The 26,015-nt window shown below is 41.3% G+C and overlaps 1 protein-coding gene across 1 annotated transcript in view; it reads right to left on the reverse strand.

The window, feature by feature from the left end:
* LOC150089487 (transient receptor potential cation channel subfamily M member-like 2) overlaps positions 1 to 26,015 on the reverse strand; it is a 933,932-nt gene that overhangs the window by 568,223 nt on the left and 339,694 nt on the right. Inside the window, exon 10 of the mRNA XM_090390003.1 lies at positions 18,573 to 18,764. Within this exon, the coding sequence (XP_090246129.1) occupies positions 18,573 to 18,764 (192 nt within the window). The remainder of the gene's footprint in view (positions 1 to 18,572; positions 18,765 to 26,015) is intronic.

Genomic DNA, 26,015 nt, shown 5'->3' on the forward strand with positions numbered 1-26,015 from the left:
ACATATCTCTTACGTATGTCGGGGTTTCTTGTATTTTTGGATTAACCGGGAAATCGATTATCCGGAATTTGTTTTTTACCATCTATCCCAGAAAATCGAGAGTCTACTGTATTCTTTTCTCTTTTCCATTGAGGGCATTCCTTAGAGATGGCAGAATTGTTACCATGGCAGTTAGGAATTTTGCATTTCAGTGTTACAGATTGTGTGTGTATGCTCTTTTGAACCACAGGTAGCACAAGTGGCTACACTTCTGCAGACAGCTTGGTAATGGCCAAATTTTTGGCACTTAAACACCGGACTGGATTTTGAATGTACGGTCTTACTTGGCATCTAAGATAACCAGCTTTAATGGAAGTAGGTAGATTTGGTGTTTTCTTAATTAAATCTTAGTATCACTGTCCGGGTAGGGGCAGGCTCCATCTTTTTTAATGACAATCCTTTTGGCTTGTACCACATTTTGATCTCTTAATTCATGCACAAGTTCATCCTGCGATACATTTAAAGATCCCATTCTGATATTATCCCTTTGAAGGAATTTAAGGTGGCATGTGGGGTAACCTTCGTGGGAATTCCACCAAAAGCAGATACTTTCAATAATCTCTCAGCATGTCTATGTTCGGTAATTTCAACTAATAAATCTCTGGATCTTAATCGCCGAATCATTTTTGGAGAACCAGCCACATTTTTGAGACATTTCTGTATCAAAAATGGGGACAGTTTACTAAATGGTTGGTCTGTGGAGGAGTGTAGTATTAAAAATAGAGGAGTCGTATTATCCGTTCCTTCTTTTTTTGTCTCTTAGCATGGGATATATTTGTGTCATCATGATCTGGATTATGTTTATCTTAATTTGGATCAAGAGAGCCACACGAGGACTATTTTTAACCATCACTGCTCCTTTTAGCCCTGGAGAGTGGTTTTCTTCTCCCAAGTTTCCAGCACTACCACGTGGAAGCAGGAGCGTTGCCACCAATGACCAAGCGATGAAGTAGGGTTGTTTGTTAGTGCATTAGTAAGTTGTTTTTTTTTTTTTTTTTATCTATGAAGAAGAAAGGTGTTTTTCCTTTCTGTTAGGTAGGCTAACTTCTTTATTTTAGAAGAGCAAAATTAAATAACTCTGGAAAAAATGAAGAATAACACTATAATTATCAGCCGCTTTTAAGAAAATCGCTTGGAAATCACTCAGAAATCACTATAGTCACTCACTTGGCAGGGACTTACCTAGAAATGCTTCAGTTCTGCAAACTGCAGCTTGAGGCTAGGCACCTGCAGGTGCCTAGCCTCAAGGTGCTCTCAGGAGATCTGACTGAGATGTTTAAAGCCTTCAATGGATTGAGTAAGCTGAATGTTAATGACATTCTTCTACTTGCTGAGACTACACACGAGGGGGTATAAATTCAAGTCAAGGAAGGATGGTTGCAGATAGATGTGCGGAAGTTTGCCTTCGGTGAGCATGTGGTTGATTGTTGGAATAGTAGTAGTAGTAGTAGTAGCAGCATTTGATGCAAGAAAGCAAGTGTATGAGCTTATGCAGCATCAGCCAAAAAAAAAAAAAAAAAAAAATCACACCATTGCCTCCAAATGCCTGTCCAGTTCCTCCTTAAATTTATTCAACCTATCAACTTCCACAATGACAGATGGAAGTTTGTTCCAGCAATTAACCACCCGCTGGCTAAAGGCAAATTTCTGCACATCTAATCTACATCTGTCTTTTCTTAATTTGAATTTATGCCCCCTTAGGTTCGTAATCTGAACAAGTGGAAGGATCCCATCAGAATTCAGCGTGCTCAACCCATTCAAGGCCTTACACCCCTCAATCAGATCACCGCACAGGTGCCTAGTCTCCAGCCACTGCAATTTGCAGAAATTAAGCCTCTCTTGGTAAGAGAATCCCTTCATTCCCCTCACCAATCTTGTTGCCCTTCTCTGTACACGCTCAAGTAAATCTACATCCTTCCTAAAATGAGGCCTCTAGGCCTGTATGCAGTACTCAAGGCATGGCCTGACCATTGCCTTATACAGAGGGATAATCACCTCCTTTTCCTTGCTAGCAAAATTCCTATATATCATTGACAAAACCCCATGACCTGCCCTGGCAGCCTGTCTGCATCGCTCAGAAAACTTCATATCTGACTGCACAATTACTCCCAGGTCTCTTTATTTTCTACCACCTTAAGTGTAGTACCACACAGTTGGTACATTTCTCTGGGGTTACTTCTACCCATATGCAGTACTTTGCATTTGTCAAGGTTAAACTTCAGTTGCCACTTCTTAGCCCATCTGACCAAATTATCTAGATCCTGTTGCAGTAGCACACTGCCATTACTGTCATTAACAACCCTGCCAACCTTTGTATCATCTGCAAACTTCGACATTAAGCCTGATATACCTTCATCAATATCATTGATAAATATACAAAACAACAGTGGACCTAACACCGAACCCTGTGGCTTGGTTTGGTTTGATTTGGTTTTTTATGGTGCATTGGGAGCTAAGGCCATAATGCGCCAAGTCAAATTTTAAAATGCTATTAAACATTTTGGTAGCCAAGGCTACCACGTCAAACAATTATTGTGTTAAAAAGGTATAAAAGTAAAAGCATAAAACTTAGATCTTTGTATAAAAATTAATAAATTGTAAAAAGTTAAAAACGTCAGACATTGTGTCTGTCACCTATAATCTGACTGAGTGTAAATGGCTCAGTCAAATTATTAAAAGCGGTAAAATACAAGCGTCGTGCTTCTATAAAAACAGGACATTCTATAAAAATATGACGGACGGTTAAAATAACATTACACATCTCGCACATAGGTGGGTCATCCGCCCTCAGCAAGTAGGAATGGGTTAGATGACTATGACCTATGCGGAGCCGAGCAAGAACAACTTCCTCTCTTCGGACCCTGCGTAGACTGGACTGCCATTGCGAAATTACAGGCTTGATGTGATGTAATTTATTTGTGGTCTGTCCGTGCCAAGAATCTTGCCATTGGGAAAGCAGTTTAGAACGTATTATTTGCTTGTAGTCTGTATAGGGGACTGACAGGCAATGATTATCCAGGGAAATGGCTGATTTGGCAGCAGCATCAGCCGATTCATTTCCCTGGATCCCAATGTGGCTTGGGTTCCAGCAAAAGCGAATATCAAATTCTAATTTCTTGAGAGAAAAAAGGATCTGCTGGATCCTGGACAGGATCGGATGAGGGTTACAACCCACCGATGCCAGAGACTGTAACACGCTCGATGAATTGCAGTAAATCATATACCTCTGGTAGACGCGATTTTTAATGTGATCTAGGGATGTTTGTATTGCATGCAACTCTGCAGTATAAATGCTAGTTTCTTGTGGGATCTTATAGGATAATGTTTTGTGAGGGAACACAACAGCAGATCCCACATGACATTCTAACTTTGAGCCATCTGTATAGATTGGCAGAAAGTCAGAATACTGCTGTCGATGTAATGCAAAGAGTTGCTGGTAGACAGATGGCGGTGTAGTAGCCTTCTCCCAGATCTTAAGGGAGAAGTCGAAAGTTGGAAAATGAGCATGCCAGGGTGGAAAGAATTGCCTTGGTGACTGGGCAACGTTGTCTACCGTCAAGTTCAGCTCATTCAGCAGCGAATGCGAATACCAAAAGGTTTGTTGGCAGTCCGACGGGTGTTGTAGAGATTTTCCCAGCGCGGCTCAAAAACGGATGGCCACGTGGGATGATCGGGCAGGGATTTTAATTTGAAGGCGTACTATAAGGACAACTGCTTACGTCGAAGAGACAGAGATGGTTCATTTGCTTCAACGTAAAGGCTTTGGACAGGAGATGTGCGAAATGCTCCAGTGGCTGTCCGGATGGCTTGATGGTGGATTGGATCTAACCACCGAAGTGCACTATCTCTAGCAGAACCATAGACCTGAGACCCATAGTCGAGTTTGGAACGGACAAGTGCCCGGTAGAGACGAAGAAGGGTAGCACGATCTGTGCCCCATGAGGTTGACGAAAGGGCACGAAGGATGTTAAGCCCTTTGACACATCTTGTCCTCAGCTGACGAATATGTTGTAAGAATGTCAGCTTTTTGTCGAAAATAAGTCCAAGGAATTTGAATTCTGCTACAACTGGGATGTTATTTTGCCCAAGCCTTAATTCTGGGTCAGGATGAAGATTACGTTTGCGACAGAAGTGTACATAAACAGTCTTCTGTGATGAAAATCTGAACCCATTAGCCAAAGACCAAGCTGTAAGATGGTCAATGGTTTTCTGCAGTTGCCTTTCAATGACCCTCATATTGCATGAATGACAAAATATAGCAAAGTCATCAACGTAGAGGGCATTGTTTACAGTGGGTGGAAGTTGTTCTGCGATAGAGTTTATTTTGATTGCGAAAAGCGTGACACTTAGAACGGATCCTTGTGGGACTCCCTCTTCCTGAGAGAAAACTCGAGAGAGGGTGGATCCTAAACGGATTTGAAACTGGCAATTCGAAAGAAAGTTTTTAATAAAAAGAGGAAGGTTACCTCTAAGACCAAAGTTATAGAGGTCTTTTAAAATCCCAAATCGCCAGGCTGTGTCGTATGCTTTTTCAATATCAAAGAAAACTGCTACCAAATGCTCGGATTTAATAAAAGCATCACGAATGGACGTTTCCAATCGGATTAAATGATCCAGAGTGGATCTATTTCTTCGGAAGCCGCACTGTGTCCTGGAAAGCAGACCATTTGTTTCTAAATACCATACCAGGCGAGAATTTACCATTCTTTCCAGGATCTTGCACAAACAGCTTGTCAGAGCAATAGGACGGTAGTTACTTGGATTTCTAGGATCCTTTCCTGGTTTTGGGAAGGGAAAAACGATTGCCTTCTGCCAGGAGTCCGGAAATTGTTTATTAAGAAAAATTCTGTTAAACAGAATTAAAAGGTGATCCTTACATTGTGGTGTGAGGTGTTTTACCATTTCGTAGTGGATGTCATCAGGCCCTACAGCACTTACGTGCATGAGAAAGAGTGCAGCATTTAACTCCTCCTGTGAAAAGGGCTTGTTATACGATTCAAGCCCTTTTGAATAGAAGTTCAGGGGGTTTTTCTCATTTTTCTCTTTCAGGGCCAAAAACTCTGCGGGAAAAGATGTTACTGCAGAGATTTTTGCAAATGTTCCCCCTAGAGTATTTGCAACTGCAGTTCGATCTGCAATTGGACATCCGTTATGCTCGAGGATCACAGAAGGGTATGGTGGATATTTTCCGGATCTTATCCCAGACTACTTTTGAGCTAGCAGCCTGAGTTATGGAAGATGTAAAATGAATCCAAGATTTCCTTTGGCTCTGACGTCGTACATAATGCGCTTTCGCACGTGCACGTTTAAATGTTATTAAATTTTCAGTTGTGGGATATAGGCGGAATATCCCCCAGGCTTTGTTTTGTGCTTTTTTTGCTGCTGTGCATTCGGAATTCCACCAAGGTTTCGGAAATAGTGGGAACCGGCTAGATGATTTTGGGATTGCAATTGCAGCTGCTTGGACAATTGTTTCTGTGATGTACACGACTGCATCACTGATTGGCACCTGACTGACTGTAGCGATGTCAAGATTTGCCAGATGTTGAAAGGCATTCCAGTCAGCCTGATCAAGCTTCCACCGCGGTAAACTAAATGGAAGACACGGTCTACCACTAGTTAGGGTGATTATCACGGGGAAGTGATCGCTTCCATATGGGTTCTCCTCTACCTCCCAAGCAAGTGAAGGAAGAAGAGAAGGGGAGCAGATAGAAAGATCAATGGCAGAGAAAGTACGGGTAGGCATGTGGAAGAAGGTGTTTGTTCCCACATTTAGGAGGGAGAGATCATTGTCAGTGAGCATATGCTCTATGACTCGTCCCCTTCCATTGATGTCAGCACTACCCCACAGAGTGTTATGTCCATTGAAATCCCCAAGAATTAAACAAGGGGAAGGCAATTGCATGATAAGATCATCAAGGTCTTTCTTGGGGATGTCAATCCCAGGTGGCAAATAAACAGAGCAGACAGTTAATAAGAACCCCACTGTAAGGCGAATTGCTACAGCTTCAATGCTAGTTGTAAGCTGCAAAGGATGAAATGGGATCTGGTTGCCAATGAGGATTGCGACTCCTCCGTGGGCAGGACCATCCACAATTCTATCCTTACGAATGATGGTAATGTTATGCATGGTGGGGTCATCATTTGCCTTTAAATAAGTCTCCTGTATGCAAAAGCAAACTGGTTTGTGCTTTTGCAGGAGTGCCTTGATGTCGTCAGTATTTTGCCGGAATCCACGACAATTCCACTGTAGGAATTTAGCCATTATTTGGACTTGGTGGGTCCATCAGGTGGCTTCCGAGGTGCTGAGGGCTTAATTTTGTCAGTCTTGGATTTATCTTTCCTGGGGAAGTATGGACGCTGTCCTGTGTCCATTTCTTCCTCAGCGAAGAGTTCCAAAACTGACTCATCATGTACCTCTTTCTGCTCGACATCCATGTTTTCCTGGGTACTAGGTGTTACTTCCCCTTTCTTATTCTTTTCTTTTGCTTTTGTTACTTGTGGAGCATTAGGAGGTACCGATATAGGAGTGGCAGCTGATTGGTCCTTCTGTGCAGGTTTTTGGGAGCTTAAAAGATAACGTGCAATGGGAGTAAATGATTCTTTTAGAGGGATGGACATGTCCGTCTGAGTCCCAATCGAACACCTCCCTGCTACCTTCCGGGCGTAGGTAGGTTTTTTGATGTTAAGAGGTTTCACTGCTTTTCTTGCCTCCTGGTACGATATGTTTAGCTCTGCCTTCAGCCGTTGAATTTCTTTTTCTTCTTTCCACCTTTGGCATGCCCTTGAATAGGCCGGATGTTCTCCCTCACAGTTAATGCAGGTGGGTTTAGTGGCTGAACATGCTGTTGTTTCGTAGTCCTTTGCACCGCACCGGGCGAATGCAAGGACTCCACGGCAGGCCATTTGAGAATGTCCATACTTCTGACATTTAAAACACCGTAAAGGGTTCGGAATGTATGGACGTACTGGACAGTTGATGTATCCAGCTTTAATCTCATCAGGAGGTTTGGGAGAGTTAAAAGTCAGGATAACACTTCTGGTTTTAACAATTTTTCCATCCCTTCGCGCAGTGATTCTCTTGACGGCAGTAACTCCCTGTGGTTTTAATTCGGAGCAGATTTCCTCCTCAGTGATGTCGAGAAGGTCCCACTCCGAAATGACACCTCTCGATGAATTTAGTGTTCTGTGTGGTGTCACTGTTATGGGTATACCTCTGATTGATGTTACTCGGAGTAGATGTTCAGACTGCCTGTCATTTTTTGTTTCAATCAAGAGGTCCCCAGAATGGAGCCTCTTAACTGACTTGGGTGTACCTGCTAACCCATCCAACCCTTTTTATATAAAAAAGGGTGACATTTTACCGATCGGTGTTTCATTGGAGGAATGCATTATTAAGAACCTGGGACAGGCCCTGATGGTAGTTCGGTTCGCTGCCTCTTTGTAGCAATAATGCTATCTGCCTCTCCGTCATTATTTTCAGATAGGGACCGGGTTGGGGCCCCTGAAGGAATATGTTTATCGGGATTCATGAAGTTTTTTAAATTGTTCAGTGCCCGGGCTCCCCACCCACCACGGAGCCCAAAGGGACGCCCACTACCCGGCTTGCAATAAATGCGCTCGGGAGTGGAATGCCAGGGCTACCCAGACACTATACCCGCACCGCCGCCAGCCTGAATCCTGTCCCTCGGACCATGAGGGTAGGGGCGTGACATTGACACGGTTGACCCTCGCAGGCGAGCCTACTAGCCGATTGATCCTAGCCGGGCCTTCCAGGACCACCCGTCTTGTCGAAGCAGGGGCCAAAGTGGTGTATTGAAGCTGGGCCCCTCAACCACCAGGTCCCCCTTTCCGAATTTCCACGGGTCGCAGCGCACGGCAAACACGCCAGATTCCATTGATGTAAGCCTGGAACCTGGGCTGTGGGCGTTGGATCCCAGTGATGCTAGTCTGGAAGTCCAGCAGCGTCACTGGGAGGTCCCCTCACCACGTACAGGTGCCCACGTCGAGGGGCTGAATCCTGTGGCACTCCACTAATAACATTAGTCCAAGAAGAGCAGCACCCATTGATTACCACCCTCTGTCTTCTCCCACTTAACCATCCTTTTATCCACTGTAGCAACTTACCCTTAATACCATTAGCATTAATGCTAATGCTAATCCACTTTCCTGTGAAGATGGTTGGTTTAAATGGAAGTTTACTGGCACAAGGGCAACTAAGGCCAAATTGTGCCCGTCACAGTAATTCTGCAAATGAATTTTTTTTCCTTCTTTTTTCCAGTCATATGTCAGATAAGTTCATATAAATGAATTTGTTTTAAAAAATTAAATAAGTCAAATAAATTTGCGTCATCACTGAGAATACGGTTCATCTCTAATGAATTGTTTTGGGTTAAAACCGATCTAAAATTTGTTAATCGAGCAGCGTGATTGTAGGGAAACTCGAGGAGAATGTGTTTCATTGTAAGTAGGGAAGAACAATGACGACAGTGAGGAGGTCCATCAACTGTCAACAAATGGAAGTGAGTGAGATGGGAATGCCCAATGAGTGTCCTTGCAAGGACAAGCTCTTCTCGTCTGTTTAATCGTGAACTAGATTTCCATTCTGCTCCAATTTGTACAATAGTCTTCCATGTGCAACAGTGTCAAAAGCTTTCCTGAAATCCAAATATATGATATCAAAATTATTTTTTGCATCCAGTTCCTTTGTGACCACATCATAATATCCTATCAAATTTGTCAGACAAGACTTTCCCTTAACAAACCCATGCTGTGTCTGAATTATTGCTGCAGTCTTGTCTAGATGATCCTGCAATGCATCTTTAACCAGTGACTCCATTAATTTACCTGGAACAGAAGTTAAACTAACTGGTCTGTAATTACTCGTGTCACCCTTCGATCCCCCTTTGTGAATTGGGGATACATTTGCACATCTCCAGTCCGTGGGAACCTCCCCCGAGTCCAACGATGCTCTCATAATTACAGTAACAGGCCTCCAACTGTTATTGCGGAAGTGAATGAGTTGTATAAATTCAAGGAAGAACTAGACAAATTCTTGCAGGGTATGGATGGGTGAACTGTGCAGTTTTTTTTTTTTTTTTTTGGTGAAGCTATATAAGCTTGCTTCCTTGCATAATTTGCCATTACTACTACTATTACTACTATTCATGATGTATTCAGTAGTAAGAAAAAGTAGGGAGGACTTGTATGAAGTAATAAAATTTTTGGATATGGTATACACTTGGCAAGATTTGAATATACTTCGATCAGTCTCATCCATGTCATGGATGAGACTGATATACATTATACATTAATGTATAATGTATACATTATACATTAATGTAAAATGTCATCCATGCTCTGAGGATTGTGCTGGGAGCTTGCAGAACTTCTCCAATCCAAAACCCTTATATTGACGAGCACGATCCCCCAATTACATCTTCACAGAAAAACGTTATAGCTTCTCTATGCTGCTAAGATCCAATCTTCCATCACATTCCAGTCAAGAGAATCTTTATAATACTCGGTGGGATTCCTTCTATGAGAAGGAGCCACATGAAAATTGACCTCCCTCACTCAGGATCAAAAAGCTTGTTCAGAGTTGGAATGTCGATTTAAGTAATATTTTTCAGAACACCTGCACCTGTTCCACCTTGGACATATGTTTCTGCCTCCCATGATACACATTTTATCCAGTTGGGAAAAATATCATACCTCCCTGCAATTTCAGATAGTTGCACTCAGCTCACACCATTCTGAACTCCTATGGTTGTAAAATATAAATAAATTTTCTGTTTATACTCCGGGACGACCAAACGGTCAGAGGAGTTCGCATGATAGATTCAATACAAGAAACAGCACCGTATTCAGTAGTCATGGGCTTGAACCCCAGTCACTCAAGGCATGTGTACTTAGGCACCCGCGCACCTGACCACTAGGCTATGGCGGCCTACCATATACTGATGGATCGAAAACTGACCGTATGGTAGGTGCTGTGGCAGTTTTTCCTACATGTACTCTTGACTAGGGAGAGTGACCCTGTGTGTTTCTACTCAAGGTACTGATCGTGTTCTATGACTTTTGATTTTGCTATTCTGGTAATAATTATGCACAGAACTAAAATGCCCACATTTCCCACTTGAACGAACAATGCCATTCATTGCCAGAGGACACTAAGTTGTGGGTAATCTCCCCACCCTCAACGCTTTCCTGGAAGTGCTCGCTCAGTCAAAAGTTCAGGCACTCTCCGAGTTAATTCCTGCCCGGAGCTTGACCTGTGGCAAAATAGGAAACGACCCACCTTCCGTCTGAAAAATAGAAAGTAAAATCCTCCAGACAGCAAAGCTATAGTGCGGCTCCACTTATTCTGGCTGCCACATTAAAGAAATTAAAATAAATTAAGACTACCGTTACATTTAGACTAAAGAAAATGGAAACGGATGACAAAGCAGGAAAATCAAGAGCATCGCAGCCACAGATGGCAAACAACGAAAACTTTGAAATTATAGAAAGTGAGGACATTGACTACCCACAATCTGGCTCCACTACAGCCAAAGGAAAACACAAAAAATATGACACCAAAAATGGAAAAGAGTGACTCGCTCTAAAAGCGAGAATAAGGATCCTGCTGAACAACCTGTGATATAGGCAGACAACATCGGGGAGAACCCCCCCCCCCGGACAAATCGCAGGGCACCTTGTTAGACCCAACACTACCGCCGGCAGTGTCGGGTCTAACAAGGTGCCCTGCGACCCGACCCGGCGCTACCGCCGGGCACAGCCCTGGAACAGTCCCTTGCCCTGCGAATGGCACTAAAGAGCTTGTTCAAGGAACAAACAAACAGGGTTTCAGCGGTCCTTAGGGCAGAGATAGTCTCCATCTGGATGAAGATGGAGACGATATTAGTCCAGACGCAACTTGAAAAGGAGATTGCCCAAGCCAAGCTAGAGGTCCTCCAAATCAGTGGAACGAACCAAATGCCACAGCGCGTTCCCACATACTCACAGGCGCTGAGGAACAACATAAATATCACAAGTGTGAATACGAACACAGGATGCCCCAAAACGGGGCAGAAGAAAACCCTGCTAACCAGACCTCACCTTGTAGTTTTGAAACCAGCAGCACCAGAAACACATATGTCCAGTGAAGCAGTTAAACAGACCGTCATGGACAATCTGAAGGACGACTTTAAACAGACAAAAATAAATAAGATCCATCAGGAAAACGAGAAATGTTGGCGTGATCATTCAAACTGAAACGGAACAAGACATACAGGGGATACTAAAAAACTCCAAAATATCCTCGCTGGGGCTGCTTGCCGAACTGCCTAGGGAAAAAGGGCCCTGCATAATGATACATGACCTAGAAAATGATATCACCACTGAAGAGTTAGTCCAAGAAATCTACAGGAAAAATCTCAATGAATTGCAACGGGACGGAATGCCGGGGCAACATATCACACCGAGGTTCAAGACCAGGGCCAGGACAGGGAGTGCTGTCAACTGGGTCTTGGAGCTGTCCACAGCTGCCTGGAAATCCATAAAGCAACAGACAAGGGTATATGTAAATTGGGGCAGCCACCACTACAGGGAGTATGTGGCTGTCCCCAAATGCTTCAGATGTTGTCGCTTTGGCCACACGACACACACCTGCAAGCAAATCACTCTACATGTGGCCACTGTGCCAAAGATGGCCATGAATATAGAGACTGTCCAAACAAAGCTGAAGCCCTGGTCTGCATCAACTGCAAGGCCCTGAAGCTGCCACATTACCACTCTATAAGGGATAGCGCCTGCCCAAGATACAATAAAGCTAGGAGTACACAACAGTTACGGATAAATTATGGGGACTAATCCAAAACAATACAATCACTTCGGGATAAAAATTGCACAACGTTCTAAGCCAGTTGCTGCTCAGCTAGTTAAAAAATCTAATGAAAAAAACATGTATGTGCTCATACTCCAGGAGCTGTATACACATAATAAAGGAGTGAGAGGTTACCCCCTAAAGTTCAAGATTGTCCAAGTGGAAGGAGGCACTCCTTGGGTGGCTGTCGTAGTTTATAACCCCAGACCTCACAGTTACAAAAATAACCGACCTTTGCACAAACTGGGCAGTATGTGCCCACATTGCTTCATCACTGGGGAAATTTTACATCTCTTTGGTCTATGACAGACTGGGAGAGGACATTCTCCCCATCATAACGTATCTGCAAACCCTACAGCGCCAGCTTCCGAGTGCCAAAATTATTATTGGAATGGATGCAAATTGCAGGTCCCCGGCCTGGCATAGTGAGACCTCAGATAGGAGAGGTACACACAATGGACAGTGACTGGAGGAGTGCATAGCAAGCAGTAACTTTACTATCCTGAACCTACCAAATCAACTTCCAACGTTTTCAAGTACAATGTGGGAAGCAAACATTGATCTTACCCTTGCCCACACAATAGCAGGATACCTTGCCCCCTGGGAGGTACAGGACCATTGGACCACATCTGATCATAGGGTTATAACCTTCAGTCTGCACCGAACCCTAATTCCAAGACAGATCGTCAGACTTCTCTCGCAAAGGTATGCCATTCCCAAAGCCAACTGGGATCTTTTCCAACGGACACTGATGATGGAAGCAGAAAACATCCGTACTGAAGGCCAAAACTTAAATGACCTCCAGCAGCAGGTGACAAAATTAATCACGGACACAGTGGACATAGCCATACAAAAGAAACACCCGGCCCCCAGAGCTGTTCCCTGGTAGTCACCAGAACTAACTGACCTCAGACACAGAGCAAACAGAGCCCGCAAAGCATTCCAACAAGCACGCAGAACCTGGCCACAGGCGGGGGTGGACGAGCTAAGGTAGAGGTATCGCAAGGCAAGAAATAACTACAAGGCCAAGATTATGGGAAACTCTGGTCAGTGCAAATGGCAATGCTGACCCATGGGGAATTGTTTATAGAGTTGTCACTAACAAGCTCCCAAGAGGGGAAGTGGTTAAAGCTACCGAAACTGCACCGGGAAGTTATACCAGAACCTGGAAATCATCAATTAACAACATATTAGACCACATCTTCCTACCTCAAACTGAACCCAAGACTGAGGAACAGAGAAAACTCTATGAAGAAAACTCCTCTTATTGTACCATGGCAGTTGAGCTCCCCTTTACAATCATGGGGCTGAGCATAGCAGCAGCAAACATCAAAACCAGGAAAGCCCCTGGTGACGACAGGATTGAACCAGAGAACCAAACAGGCAGTAGAAAAGATACCAGACATCATTCTAAATCTCTTCAATCGCTGTCTTTCAGAAGGCTATTACCCTAATAAGTGGAAAACAGCAAGAATAAGACTTATACTTAAGAAAACCAAACCCCAGGATAAGCCAACATCATACAGACCCATAGCTTTGTTTTCTACTTTGAGCAAACTTTTTGAGCAGCTTCTATACCATAGATTAGAGACTCACTTCCAGGAAGCGAACATGATGTCACCGAACCAGTTCAGCTTCAGAAGAGGACACTCAGCGGCAGATGCTTTGGAAAACATAATTGAGGCAGCAAAAAACTGCGACATGAAGTATTTTCTCCTCATATCAATAGACTTTGCTGGCGCTTTTGATTCTCTCTGGTGGCCCAGAATCCTGGCCAGACTTTGGCGTGCCCAAATTCCAGGCAACCTGTTCTGCTGCCTTAGATCATACTTGGATGACAGAAGGATTACAGTGACTACTCCCTTTGCCACTCTCTCCAGGCAGCTCTGAAACAGCATCGACCTAGGAACCAATGGGAGTGTCTCTAGCCAGGATGTCGTCGCTCCCAGGATGAACCCACACACCTATAAAAGGACCAAGCCCCCCAATTAACCCCGGGGGCTCACATCTGGTGAGTATGGGCTTGGCACACCCAGGGTCCTGAGCTGGATGTCATCATTCTTCTCTTTCTTGGTGATTCCCTTCTACTTTTGACTCTCCCTCCCTCCCTCCCCCCCTCTCTCTCTCTCTCTCTCTCTCTCTCTCTCTCTCTCTCTCTCTCTCTCAGGGTAACTCGGGAACTTTTTTTTTTTCCTGGGGCAGTATAAGCCTCAGGCTTCCTTGCACCATATGGCTAATAATAATAATAATAATAATAATAATGAGTCATCATCAGACTGCACTTGCTGGAGGGCACTGCAAATTGACGCTATGGCAAACTGGGCAGGGTTCCCTTGCCCAGCCCACTTTCTCTCCCTATCCCTGGTGGGGTTAGGGGAAGGTCTTTCTGCCTCCCCACCCCCCCTCTTTTCCCTCTGGTGGGGCAAGGGCATGCCCCACTGATATACCTGGGGTCATCTTCCCTATTGACCTCATATTTCTGTCTTTTTCCCCAGCCTTCCGTCTCTCCCCCCACTCTACCTATATCGCCAGCGAAAAGCGAATGCCCCACACAACGTAAAAATTTTAAATGCCAAACTCGACACACTTGCAACCTCTTTCGGCCTAATTAGATTCAAGCGTTTAACCCCCCCCCCATTTTTATATACAGTGAAACTTCTCCTAACGGACACCTCTCGTTAACGGACGTTTTCAAATTCCCCAACTCACCTCTATTGGTTTTAACGTGTTTGCAGCTTCTGTCTAGCGGACATTCTCTGTAACGGATGAGGACAGGCAATCTGCACTGTTTCGTTTAGATTAGCACTTAATTTGATCTCCCCATAATGGACAGCGGACGAGCTCATGGCCCTTTTTCTAGGAAAGTTTCTTCCACGTATTGCCTCAATCGTGTGTTTATTTTCTATTTCCGATTCTCTGAATTTTATCAAGGTTTACGTCGCGGTTCTAAACCCTTTTTCAAGAATTTTAAGGCACGTGTAAAACTTTTGATTAATTTTGTGTGTGCAGGGAGGGGGAGGGAATATGGTCGGCCTTTCGTCTTTTCAGTTTCAGTTTTCAGTTTTGTTCAGTGTCGTGTGAAGTGCACAATGTCTTCTCGTAAACATTTAACTTTAAAAGATAGTTAAACTCATTAATGCGTATGATTGGCAAAAAAATAGTGTTCGCAATCTCGCTGTAAAATTCAAAATTGGGAAGACGCAGGTAAGCGACATCCTAAAGAAAAAAAATGAACTGCTCAAACAATTTTGGCAACACGTAAATGATCAGGTTCAAAAATCATTCCTGAAAGTATTATTTCTAATCTTAGTGATTATCCTCGTGAACAACTTGTAGATGTGGGAGAACAAGTTAATTGGTCTATAATTTTCAATTTCTGATTAGTCTCCTTTCTTATGCAGCAAAATTATGATTGCATTATTACACTTCTTAGGGGTCACGCCATTCTAATGCATTTTATGAAGAGTCTTGCAAGTTTCTGTATCATGTCTCTTCCTCCTAAGTTTGGCAACTCTGTGCAGTAACTTCATATTTATTTGGGGCTTATCGATTCTTAATTTTCTTCAATACATATTCTATCTTATCAGGAAGGATATCAGATATATCGCATGTGTTGCAAATTTGAGATCCATCTTCCAAACTGCTAATATCATTCCCTTGCTCTTTATACAGGGTATTTCAAAAGTGATGGTCAATATTTTAAAGGTGAACTGTACAGACTACAATATGCAAAAAAAAAAAAAAAAAAGAAGCCTAATAAACATGGGTCCATGGATCCACCACTGACAAGGTGAACTGTACAGAGATGGGATCCACCACTGACTTGTTTGTTTACGTTAGGTTATGCTCATTCTCTCCCTTTCCCCTCTCTCAATGCTCTGAGATGTAGAAGAGCATACTAGTACTTGTCAAAGTATAGTCAACTTTGAAAGAGGTTACAGCAATGTAGAGGATGTGGACATGCACTTAATGTATGGTAAAGCAATGGCAGTGCAGTCGAGGCTGCACGTTTGTACCAAGAAGCATTTCCCTGCCAAAAGCAGCCCAACAGGCGCACATTCATCAGGGTACATCAACAGCTTAGGGAAAATGGGCACTTCACACATGGAGTATGAGCAGGTAGGCCCAGAAGCATAACACCTGATATTGAGAAAAGGGTATTAGAAAGAACATCCTGTAACACGTAACATCTGTAAAATCCTGTGGCGTTGAAACCAAAAATTAAAAATGTATTACCTTATTATTATTATTATTAGCTATATGGTGCAAGGAAGCCTGAGGCTTATGCTGCACCAGCCAAAAAAAATTCCCGAGTTACCCTGTGTGAGAGAGAGAGAGAGAGAGAGAAGTAGAAGGAATCACCAAGAAAGAGAAGAATGATGATATCCAGCTCAGGACCCTGGGTGTGCCAAGCCCATACTCACCAGATGTGAGCCCCTTATGTTTCATAAAACCACCCTTAGCAAAGGACTCACAACTTTTTGCTAAACTAGTGTTCCCATAGTCAGTGGCAGATCTTAACAGAAAATTTGCATTATCCCGAAAATGGTTCATTTGTGGCCCGATGTTCACTGGGACTTTTTTGCTTATTTTAGTTTGCACTTTTCACCTTTAAATTGTTGACAACCATTTTTGAAACACCCTGTATAATCCTTTTTTATTAGTCTTCTGCTATTTGAATTATGTCTTCTCTGCTATTTATAAGTTCACCATCACTATTCCTCATCAGCATCATTTGTCTTTCTGTATTACTGAATGAAAGATAACTGCTAATAATCAGATGAAGAGTGATGCTTTCTCTTTGTCTTGCTAACACGCTGGTACAGGAAACAATCATCCAATAAATCCACAAAAGTCTTGCTACTGCATGAGTGACCAACTCATAAGCTTTGGGTCAATATCAGAAAGTTATCAAGTTCTCCATTATAAGATATTTGATTTACTGGCCCATACTATATGTCTGTACAGTTAGCATTAGTAAAAAATTAGTAAAGGCACATGATGCAAGGCACATCAAGCTTATATAGCATCAGCCAAAAATAAAAACTCTTCTCATTTTACCCATCCACTCTCTCCAAATGTTTGTCTAGTTGTGCCCTGAATCTATTTAAGCAATCAACTTCTACAACGACAGATGATAGTTTGTTCCAGCAATCAACCACCAATGGCTAAAGACAAACTTCTGCACATCTGTCCTACAAATGTCTTTCCTCAATTTCAATTTATGCCCTCTAAGGCGATTATTCTGAGCAAGCGGAAGAATCCATCAGCATTGAGCATGCTCAAATCATTCAAAGCTTTATACACATCAATCAGATCAACTCGCAGGCACCTAGTCTCCAGACACTAATTTGCAAAACTTAAGCCTTTCTTCATAAGAGCACCACTTTGTTCCATTCAATAATCTCGTGCCCTTCACTGTACTCGTGCCAACAGCACATCCTTCTTAAAATGAGGCCTCCAGACCTGTATATAGAACTCAAGGTGTGGCCTGACCATTGACTTTAGGCGCCTCCGTAGCCAGGTGGGAAAGAGCAGCAGTGCATAGCACACGCTTCTTGATTAGACCGGCGTTCGAGCCTGTCACCACCAAATACGGAGGATGTGGAAAGGTCGGGAATGACCACCGCATATCCCCGAGCAATATGGCCTTAGTTGCTAATGCTCCAAATAACAAACAAACAAACAAACCATTGACTTATACAAGGGGATAATCACCTCCTTATCCCTGCTAGAAAAATTCCTGTATATCATTGACAAGACACCATGAGCTACTCTTGCAGACCATCTGAACTGCTCAGAAAACTTCATATCTGCCACCACAATTACCCCCCAGGTCCTTTTCATTCTCTACCACTGTCAGCGTAGTACCACACAGTTAATACGTTACTCTGGGGTTAATGCTTCCCATATGCAGTACTTTACATTTTTCAATTTTAAACTTCATTTGCCACCTCTCAGCCCATCTGCTCAACTTTTCTAGCTCCTGTAGCGTACTGTCACTAGTGTCCTTAACAACCCTGCCAACCTTCGTACCGTCTGCAAACTTGGACATTAAGCCTAATATACCATCATCGATATCATTAATGAATACAGAAAACAACAATGGACCCAACACTGAACCCTGGGGAATTCCACTAATAACATTAGTTCAAAAAGAGCAATGTCCATTGATTATCACTCTCTGTCTTCTCCCACTCAATCATCCATCCCTTTATCCATAGCATAAATTTTCCTCCAGTGCCACACTGCTCCAATCTGTGCAGCAGCCTTCCATGTGCCACAGTATCAAAAGCCTTTCTAAGATACAAATATATGATATCAAAGTTATTCTTTTTTTTGTAGGCTGATGCTGTATAAGCTTGCTTTCTTTCATCACATGCCACTACTATTAATAGGCTTAATGAATGTGATGAGTATAATAACTTTACAGAGAAACAGTGTGGGTCAGTAAATAAGATGTCTTGTAATGGGGATTTTAACTTTCTAAATATTGACTGGAATTGGTGAGTTCATCACTCACACACAAGCAAGACTTTTCTACAGCAGAATATGAAAGAGAGAGAGAGAAAAATGAAATCTACTATGTTATAGAGAAACAAAATTTAAACAAATAAAGTTTTAGCAAAAATGTTATGAATTTTAATTAATACTATCATAATATTACCAAGCCATGGCCTAAGGCACCCTCCCAACATACAGTACGAAAGAATTCTTGAAACTGAGTTTTTCGAAACAGTAACAGCAGACGTCTTGATGAAAGATACTCATGAATTTGAAAACCACGATCAAGAAACAGCTCCACAAAATTGTGCCGATTAGATCGCAGAAGAGCTTCTTCAAATATAGCATGCCCAATCTGAAACATAAACATAACTCAGTGTGCCAATAGAAAAATGCTAATATTTTATAAGCTTATATTCCACTGTAAATATAACATTTCCATTTGAGGAGCCAGATTTCAAAATGCATTTACATGTTTAAACAGCCTTTTTTTTATAATTCTAATCATGTATCATTTTAATGTGATCTTGTAATCATATTACAAAACTTCAGATAAAATATGTAATGTACTATCATTTGTTCCGTTAATTAATTTAAATGATCTAAGCACAAGGGATTCCTTGTGCTTAGATCATTTCTTTTTTCTGTTTAAAGCCAATCAATATCTAATTTAAAATGGAAAGGAGCAAAGGATATAAGAAATACTAAAATTTATATTCAGTTTATGTGAATTTAAAGCCATAATCCAGAATCCAGATTCAAATATGTTTCAAAACAAACTTCCAGATTTCAAAAATTCATAACAAGGGCAAATAGAAATGAAAAGTAATCACTCTTGGGGGAGGGGGATAGATTACTATTTAGAATAAGAAATTACACTGGTCAAAACCAAAAATGTTTCTGGCTTGAAAATAGTCAATTCTCAATTTTAGCATGAGAAAAATGAATATAAATTTAAAACTCTTAGTTAGTTCTCAGTTCCACGATATAGCTCCTCTTATGATTTAGGGGAATAGTGGTGAATGCTACGGAATTTTGGAGTCTAGAGAATAGATAGGTTGGTAACAACACTGAAACAGGAACCGATACGGCATGTTTTTATTTATTTTTTTATATTTTTTTTTCTGTGTATCATTTACCTTGCAAGTGATGTTCATTTCTTTTCTTTTTCCTTTTTTTTTTTTCAGGTTTATGGCAAAAATTACGTAAAAAGCCAGGATGCCATGTAAATGCATTAACAGTGTTGACAATTCTTGTAATGTGTGTGGTGATGTGACATTTTCTACTCAGAAATGCCAATTGACTCCACTTGTGAAGACAACCTACTAACATTATTTTGGCTGTAAGGTGGAGGATGAAGACAAACCCTGGGCACCTCATATTTTCTGCAACACATGCTGTAAATCTCCATGGATGGTTGAATAACAAAGGACATTCAATGCTTTTTGCCATCACATTGATTTGGAGGGAGCCTTCAAATCATATAAATGACTGTTATTTCTGCATGGCGCCTCCTCTTCAGCATGGCTGTCAAAAAAAAAGGAAGTGAACTGTGGAATACCCCAACATCCTGCCAGCTATCCGACCAGTGGTACATGGGGATGGTTAGCCTGTACCTCAACCTTCCAGAAGAGTACACTTTGGAGTCTGATGAAGATGGGGACAGTGTGAGGAATGGTGGTCAATCTGGGCCTTCAACATCACAGGATCCTGAACAAGATCACAGAACCAGAGTCATACAGAATCACTCAAGGTGAATTAAGTGATCTAATTCGAGACCTAGATCTATCAAAAGATAAAGCAGAGCTTCTCGGATCAAGGCTCCAACAGTGGAATTTTCTGCAACCAAATGTCAAGGTGTCCATGTGCAGGAGCAAGCAGAATGCTTTCACTCCATATTTTAAATGTGAAAACAACCTTGTTGCCTACTATGATGTCAATGGTTTGATGACAGCTTTGAATGTGGAGCACACAACCCACAGGACTGGAGGCTATTCACAGACTCATCAAAGCTAAATTTAAAAGCAGTTTTGCTCCATAATGGCAACACTCTTCCTTCAATTTCTCTAGGCTATGCTATCCACATGGAGGGACAGTGCAGACATGTTCATTTGTGCTCCTCGAATTAGTGATTGTATTATTGTTTAATCGGGTGTATTTTTCCAGCAACATTTTCTGAAGAATTTAATAGTATTTCTTTCCTTTATTGTGAGTTCTAATTCTGTTTACAGTCTTTAATAAGTTACTGTATTAATAGTTTAATTGCATTCTTGTTAACTAAATAGTACATTATCGGCTACATTGAACTGGTTTATCGATTTTGATAGGAATAGTGCTAAACTGTGTGAAAAGTTTGTGTAAAGTTCTGTTTTTGTTCTAGTGACGTTTAGAGCTAGATATAGCTGTTTTGTGTGAATAATTTGGATTAACAGTTTATTCTATGGATTATCGATGGTAATGGTGATTTTTTGGAAGTGTTTAAGGTTTATTGAGTGAAACGAGGATCGTTGAATACAAGGTTGGTTTTGTTCTGAATTACAACTTATTTATGAGTAATTTATGTGTTCTTCTGTACTGATTGTTAAAAGGCATGGAAGGTAGATCTTACAGTAAGAAAGTTAGTAGAGGCAGGGGGAAGGAAGAGGAGATTGGTGCTTCCCACCCTCTTCCTTCAAAAGTTTCTAGGCTGTATAACACTAGCCTGTAAAAAAGGTTAGTGATAAAACAGTCAAGGGTAAAATTGTCAAGACAGGTAATACAGGAAGTAGTGGAGGTGGAAAGTGTTTCCAGTGAGAATATGCATTCTACTGTTGCTGGAAATACTGGCTCTTACACAGACAGGAGCCGACCGGGCTAGCCGAGTGGGTAAAGTACCTGCCCGGCAACCCAAAGGTCGCGGGTTCGATTCCCGCCTCGGGCTTGGATCAAAGTACTGCAAAAACCTTGGGAGGTGCAATATGGCCACAGAAGCCGATGCGCCAACAACTACCAAATCAAAAAAAAAAAAAAAAAACACAGACAGGGGGTGGTGGTAGTGTTGAAAATGTAGTTAATGTAATTCGCACTACTGAACAAGGGGTGCAGTTTGAGGAATAGGATGTGGATGTAGTCTCTGGTCTGTCAAGTGTTTTATTAAATGTTAGGATTACGGATTTTCTGGATATTCAGTCAGAAGATACCACAACTGATATTGACAGTTTTTTCTTGGAATCAGGGAGGAGAAGCACAGGCACTAACATGTGAGAGAGAGCGAGATTATCACGGCAAGCATACATGAGCAGAGACAGAAGTATCCTGATGTATCTACAATATATAAGCTTATGACCAAATTGAAGAAAAAATTAATAATTACATGACTGGTGAAAATAATAAGGTTACTAAGGTGGCGACCTACTTTTTACTAGATGTATGAGTGGATATGGAGACAATATCTACGGCACTGAGGCACCTCCGTAGCCAGGTGGGAAGAAGCAGCAGTGCGTAGCACATGCTTCTAGATTAGACCGGGGTTCGAGCCCGTCACCACCAAATACGGAGGATGCGGAAAGGTCAGGGAATGACCACCACATACCTCGGAGCATTATGGCCTTAGTTGCTAATGCTCATAAAAACCAAACAACAACTGCACTGGTTATTGACAATGAAAGATTGAAAACAAAAGTAGAAGAAATGGAAGTACATGTTACACTTTTTGAGGACATTGTTAGATGGCAACCTGTTTTATCTAATATGGTGGAGCAGCAGGGAACTTATGCAGATAAGGTCAGGGGTAGAGCAAGTCAGTATCATTACGGTGAGCAAGAGGTAATGAATGATAATTTAAGGGTTGAAAGTCACAGGCAAACGAAAGGTGTTGAAAAACAGAATAACAAGATTATATTCAGGGCAGAGGAAACTAGTTATCAGTACAAAACTAGTCAGGATGTTAGGGATGTGATTGTTAATACATTAAATGAAGATTTTCAAGAAATTAAAATTAGAAATTTGAGAATGATTCAGAACAAGAGTGCATTAGTAGAAATTTGTAATGACAAAGAATTGGACAAATTATTTAAGTCTGAGGCCTTTTCTCATAAGGGCTTAAAACGTGACAAAGTCAAGATGTTGAATCCTACCATCCTGGTCTATGACGTGGCTAAAGACTTGACCCAGGATGATATAATCAGTGATCTTTATAAGAAAAATTTAAAAGATTATGGGTATGAGGAGAAAGAAATTAGAGAAGGGATTATGTTTAGATTCAGTACTGCCACCCAAGGCTAAATATAATAACTGGGTAATAGGGGTTGCCCCCAAATTTTTTAAAGGATTTAATGTGGAATGACAAATTGTACTGAGGGTATGAAGTCCAAGCGACTTACAGTAGTATCTAAATGCTTCAGGTGTCTGGGTTATGGCCACTCTGCACAGTATTGCACACAAAACTGTGTCGTGCAGTCACTGTGTGCAGGGCGGTCATCTATTTGTAGATTGTCCAAACAAAGATAAAGACCAGAGTTGTGTAAACTGTAAGCATAGGGGTAGACCACATGATCACTCATTGAGAAGTTCTAGCTGCTCTGAGTTTAAAAAGACATAGGAAATAGCAAGTATGAGGATATAAGATGGATCGTTCTAGAATGAGTAATTCTAACATGAGTGTTAACCAAAATGAGGATTATAACTTAATTAAATTGGTCAGCTCAATGCTCAAAAGTGTAGGTCAGTTACTGATGAAATCAGGAAAGTGGTTGAGGATAAAGGTACTGATATTTTGTGCATGCAGGAACCATATGTCAATGCTTTTGCAAAACAGAATAAGATTGTGAGCTTTCCTGTAGAGGCCCATGTAATTTGTGATTTGAAGGAGAAGACAAAAACAGCCATTGTTCTTTTTAATGAGTTTATGCAGGGCACAGTAATTTCGGGTCTTTCTAATCAGTATTCATGTGTTAATTTGAGTACTCCAATGCTTTCCTTTTATTGTGCCCCTAGTCAAGATATGTCGTTTTCCATTCAATATTTAGAATCATTGTTTAACGTAATAGGTTGTTATTGTTATTAGGAGCATTAGCAACTAAGGCCATATTGCTCCAGGGATATGCCGTGGTCATTCCCTAACCTTTCCGCATCCTCCATGTTTGGTGGCCACGGGCTCGAACCCCGGTCTAATCAAGAAGCATGTGCTACACACTGCTGCTCCTGCCCACCTGGCTACGGAGGCACTTTAATGTAATAGGTAATAGTAATTAAGTGATAACTATGGACTCAAATGCAAAGTCTAACTTGTGGCACAGTGGATTTCATGAATAAAGAGGATGTATATTAGAGGACTTCATATTACAGAATAATTTATGTGTAGTGAACATACCAGGTCAGCCATATATACTTTTCAAAATTTACATGGTAAGTCCAACATAGACTTGACATTGGTGACTCATGGGTTATATTGAAGAATCTATCACTGGAGTGTACGAACTGACTAAACAGTGATCATGGATCATTGGTCTTTAATATAAATTTAGAAGTTTTCAATACTTTTATAAACAGTGAAAATACACACATTTAATTAGGTTTCTATACAGGAAGGTTAACTGGTTAAGTTTTGTAAGGTCACTTGATTTAGATTTTTCATAAATCTAAATCAAGATTAATTTATCAATTTATCAAGATTAATCAATTTAGATTTCATGAAACACTGCCTCTGAATGATTTAAATGATAGTGAATATGCTTTTTATGTTCAAAATGCTATCCTTAGGACTTTGTGTTGTGCTACAAAAAGGAAGCAACTTAACAGGCGTGTTTTGTAAATTGGTGGTCACCAGAACTGACCAGGTTGAGGAAGCAAGTTTTTGCAAGTAGGAAATTGTATCACAAGTTTAGGCAGTGGGGGCTAGATGAGGCAATTCATTACCTAGCATTATATAGAAGTAAAAGGAAAGCTTATTTTAAGGCCTTATATGAAAGTAAACTACATGCAAGGAGAAATTTGGTTAATACAGTCGGCAATACAGATCCCTAGGGGTTGATTTATAAGTTAAGTCAAAATAAAATTAAATCGGGTGATATACTTAACACAGTGATTGTTAATGGGAGGGTTACCACAGATTGGTTTACTACTGTTCAGGCTATTACTTCTGAATTGTTTCCAAGTGAGGAAACAGAGGAGGGAAATGATGAGCAGCATTATTATAATACGTAATGCATCATATAGTGGAGAGGAATCAATTGACTTGTTTACCTAACCTGAATTACAAAATGTGCTTAAAAAGGTAAACATTGCAAAAGCCCCAGGGGTATATCTAGTGGAGAAAGTTGCAATTCTTAAAATGGCAAAGGTTTACCCTGGTATCTTAGTTAATTTATATAATAAATGCTTGCTCCAGGGTACATTTCCTGGAATCTGGAAGGTGGGACAGGTAAAGCTTTTGCAGAAACTAGGCAAGGCACTGAACGATCCAAGGGGCTATAGGCCTAGTTCTCTTTTGCCTAATCTTGGCAAAGTATTTGAAAGATTGTTGTTTTTAAGGATTAATCAGGTAATGAATGCAAGGGAGTTAAAAGTTTGCATTATTATCAATATGGTTTTAAGAAAGCACACTCTGCTGAGGATGCTTTAATGTCTTTTACTATGGAGGCTACAGAAAAATAATGTTCTGGCTGTATTTGTAGATTTTACTGGTGCCATTAGAATACTGTCTGGCATGACAGTATTCTAATGGCACTCAGAGAAATGCAATGTCCAATACTATTGTACCAAACTATACAAAGCTATTTAACTGGAAGGAAAATTACACTCAAGGCAAAACACTTAAAATATGAGAGAAGTCTAGGGACAGGCTGCCCACAGGGATCTGTATTGGGACCACTATTTTGGAACCTGGTGCTTAACCTATGGTTACAGATATGGTTCCAAATGTATATAAAATTGCATATGCTGATGGTTTGGTGTTATGTGTTAATTTTTTTTTTTTTTTATGTGAACACCAAACACGAGAGGTATTAGAACCTATAGTATTTAGCACTGTGCTTGGGTTGGAGGTTGAGAAGACGAAAGAAGATATTTGTTAACACTGCACTTGAACTTCTGTAGATTGTAATTTTCAGGAAATACGTATGAAGGAAGGTTGTTTCAGAAAACGGCAGTTGAATGAATAAATGAGGAAGATGAAAAGTTGGTTCTGTGGGTTTGAAGTTGGACAGTAAATGGATGTTGGCTGGTGGTGGCACATGTTCAGACTGTTTTGAAAGAGAGTGCGGGAATTATAGAAGCCAATTCAGAAGAACAGTGCCAATGGAAGTATCTGTAGAAGAGGCATGCATCAGAAACAGTACATCTATGAGAAAGCGAGTCGAGAGACTCTGTTAGAGATGAATCATTAATTAACCTTAACTGCCCTCTTCGGAATGGAATCAAGAAGCCTGAGAGAGGTTTTGGGGGCACCACCCCAGATGTGGGAACAATATTCCATGGCAGGGCAGATTTGCGATTTATACAGAGTGAGCAGCTGTTTGGAAGAAAAGTAACGCAGAGAGCGAAAGAGAAAATCAAGTATTTTAGATGCAGAGGAAGCAATATTTGTAATGTGCTTGTGCCAAGAGAGATTAGAAGTCAGGGTAATCCC

Source organism: Mastigoproctus giganteus, chromosome 2 (genome assembly GCF_048544385.1).
Source record: "Mastigoproctus giganteus isolate SK-2022 chromosome 2, ASM4854438v1, whole genome shotgun sequence".
Taxonomy (NCBI): Eukaryota; Metazoa; Arthropoda; class Arachnida; order Uropygi; family Thelyphonidae; genus Mastigoproctus; species Mastigoproctus giganteus.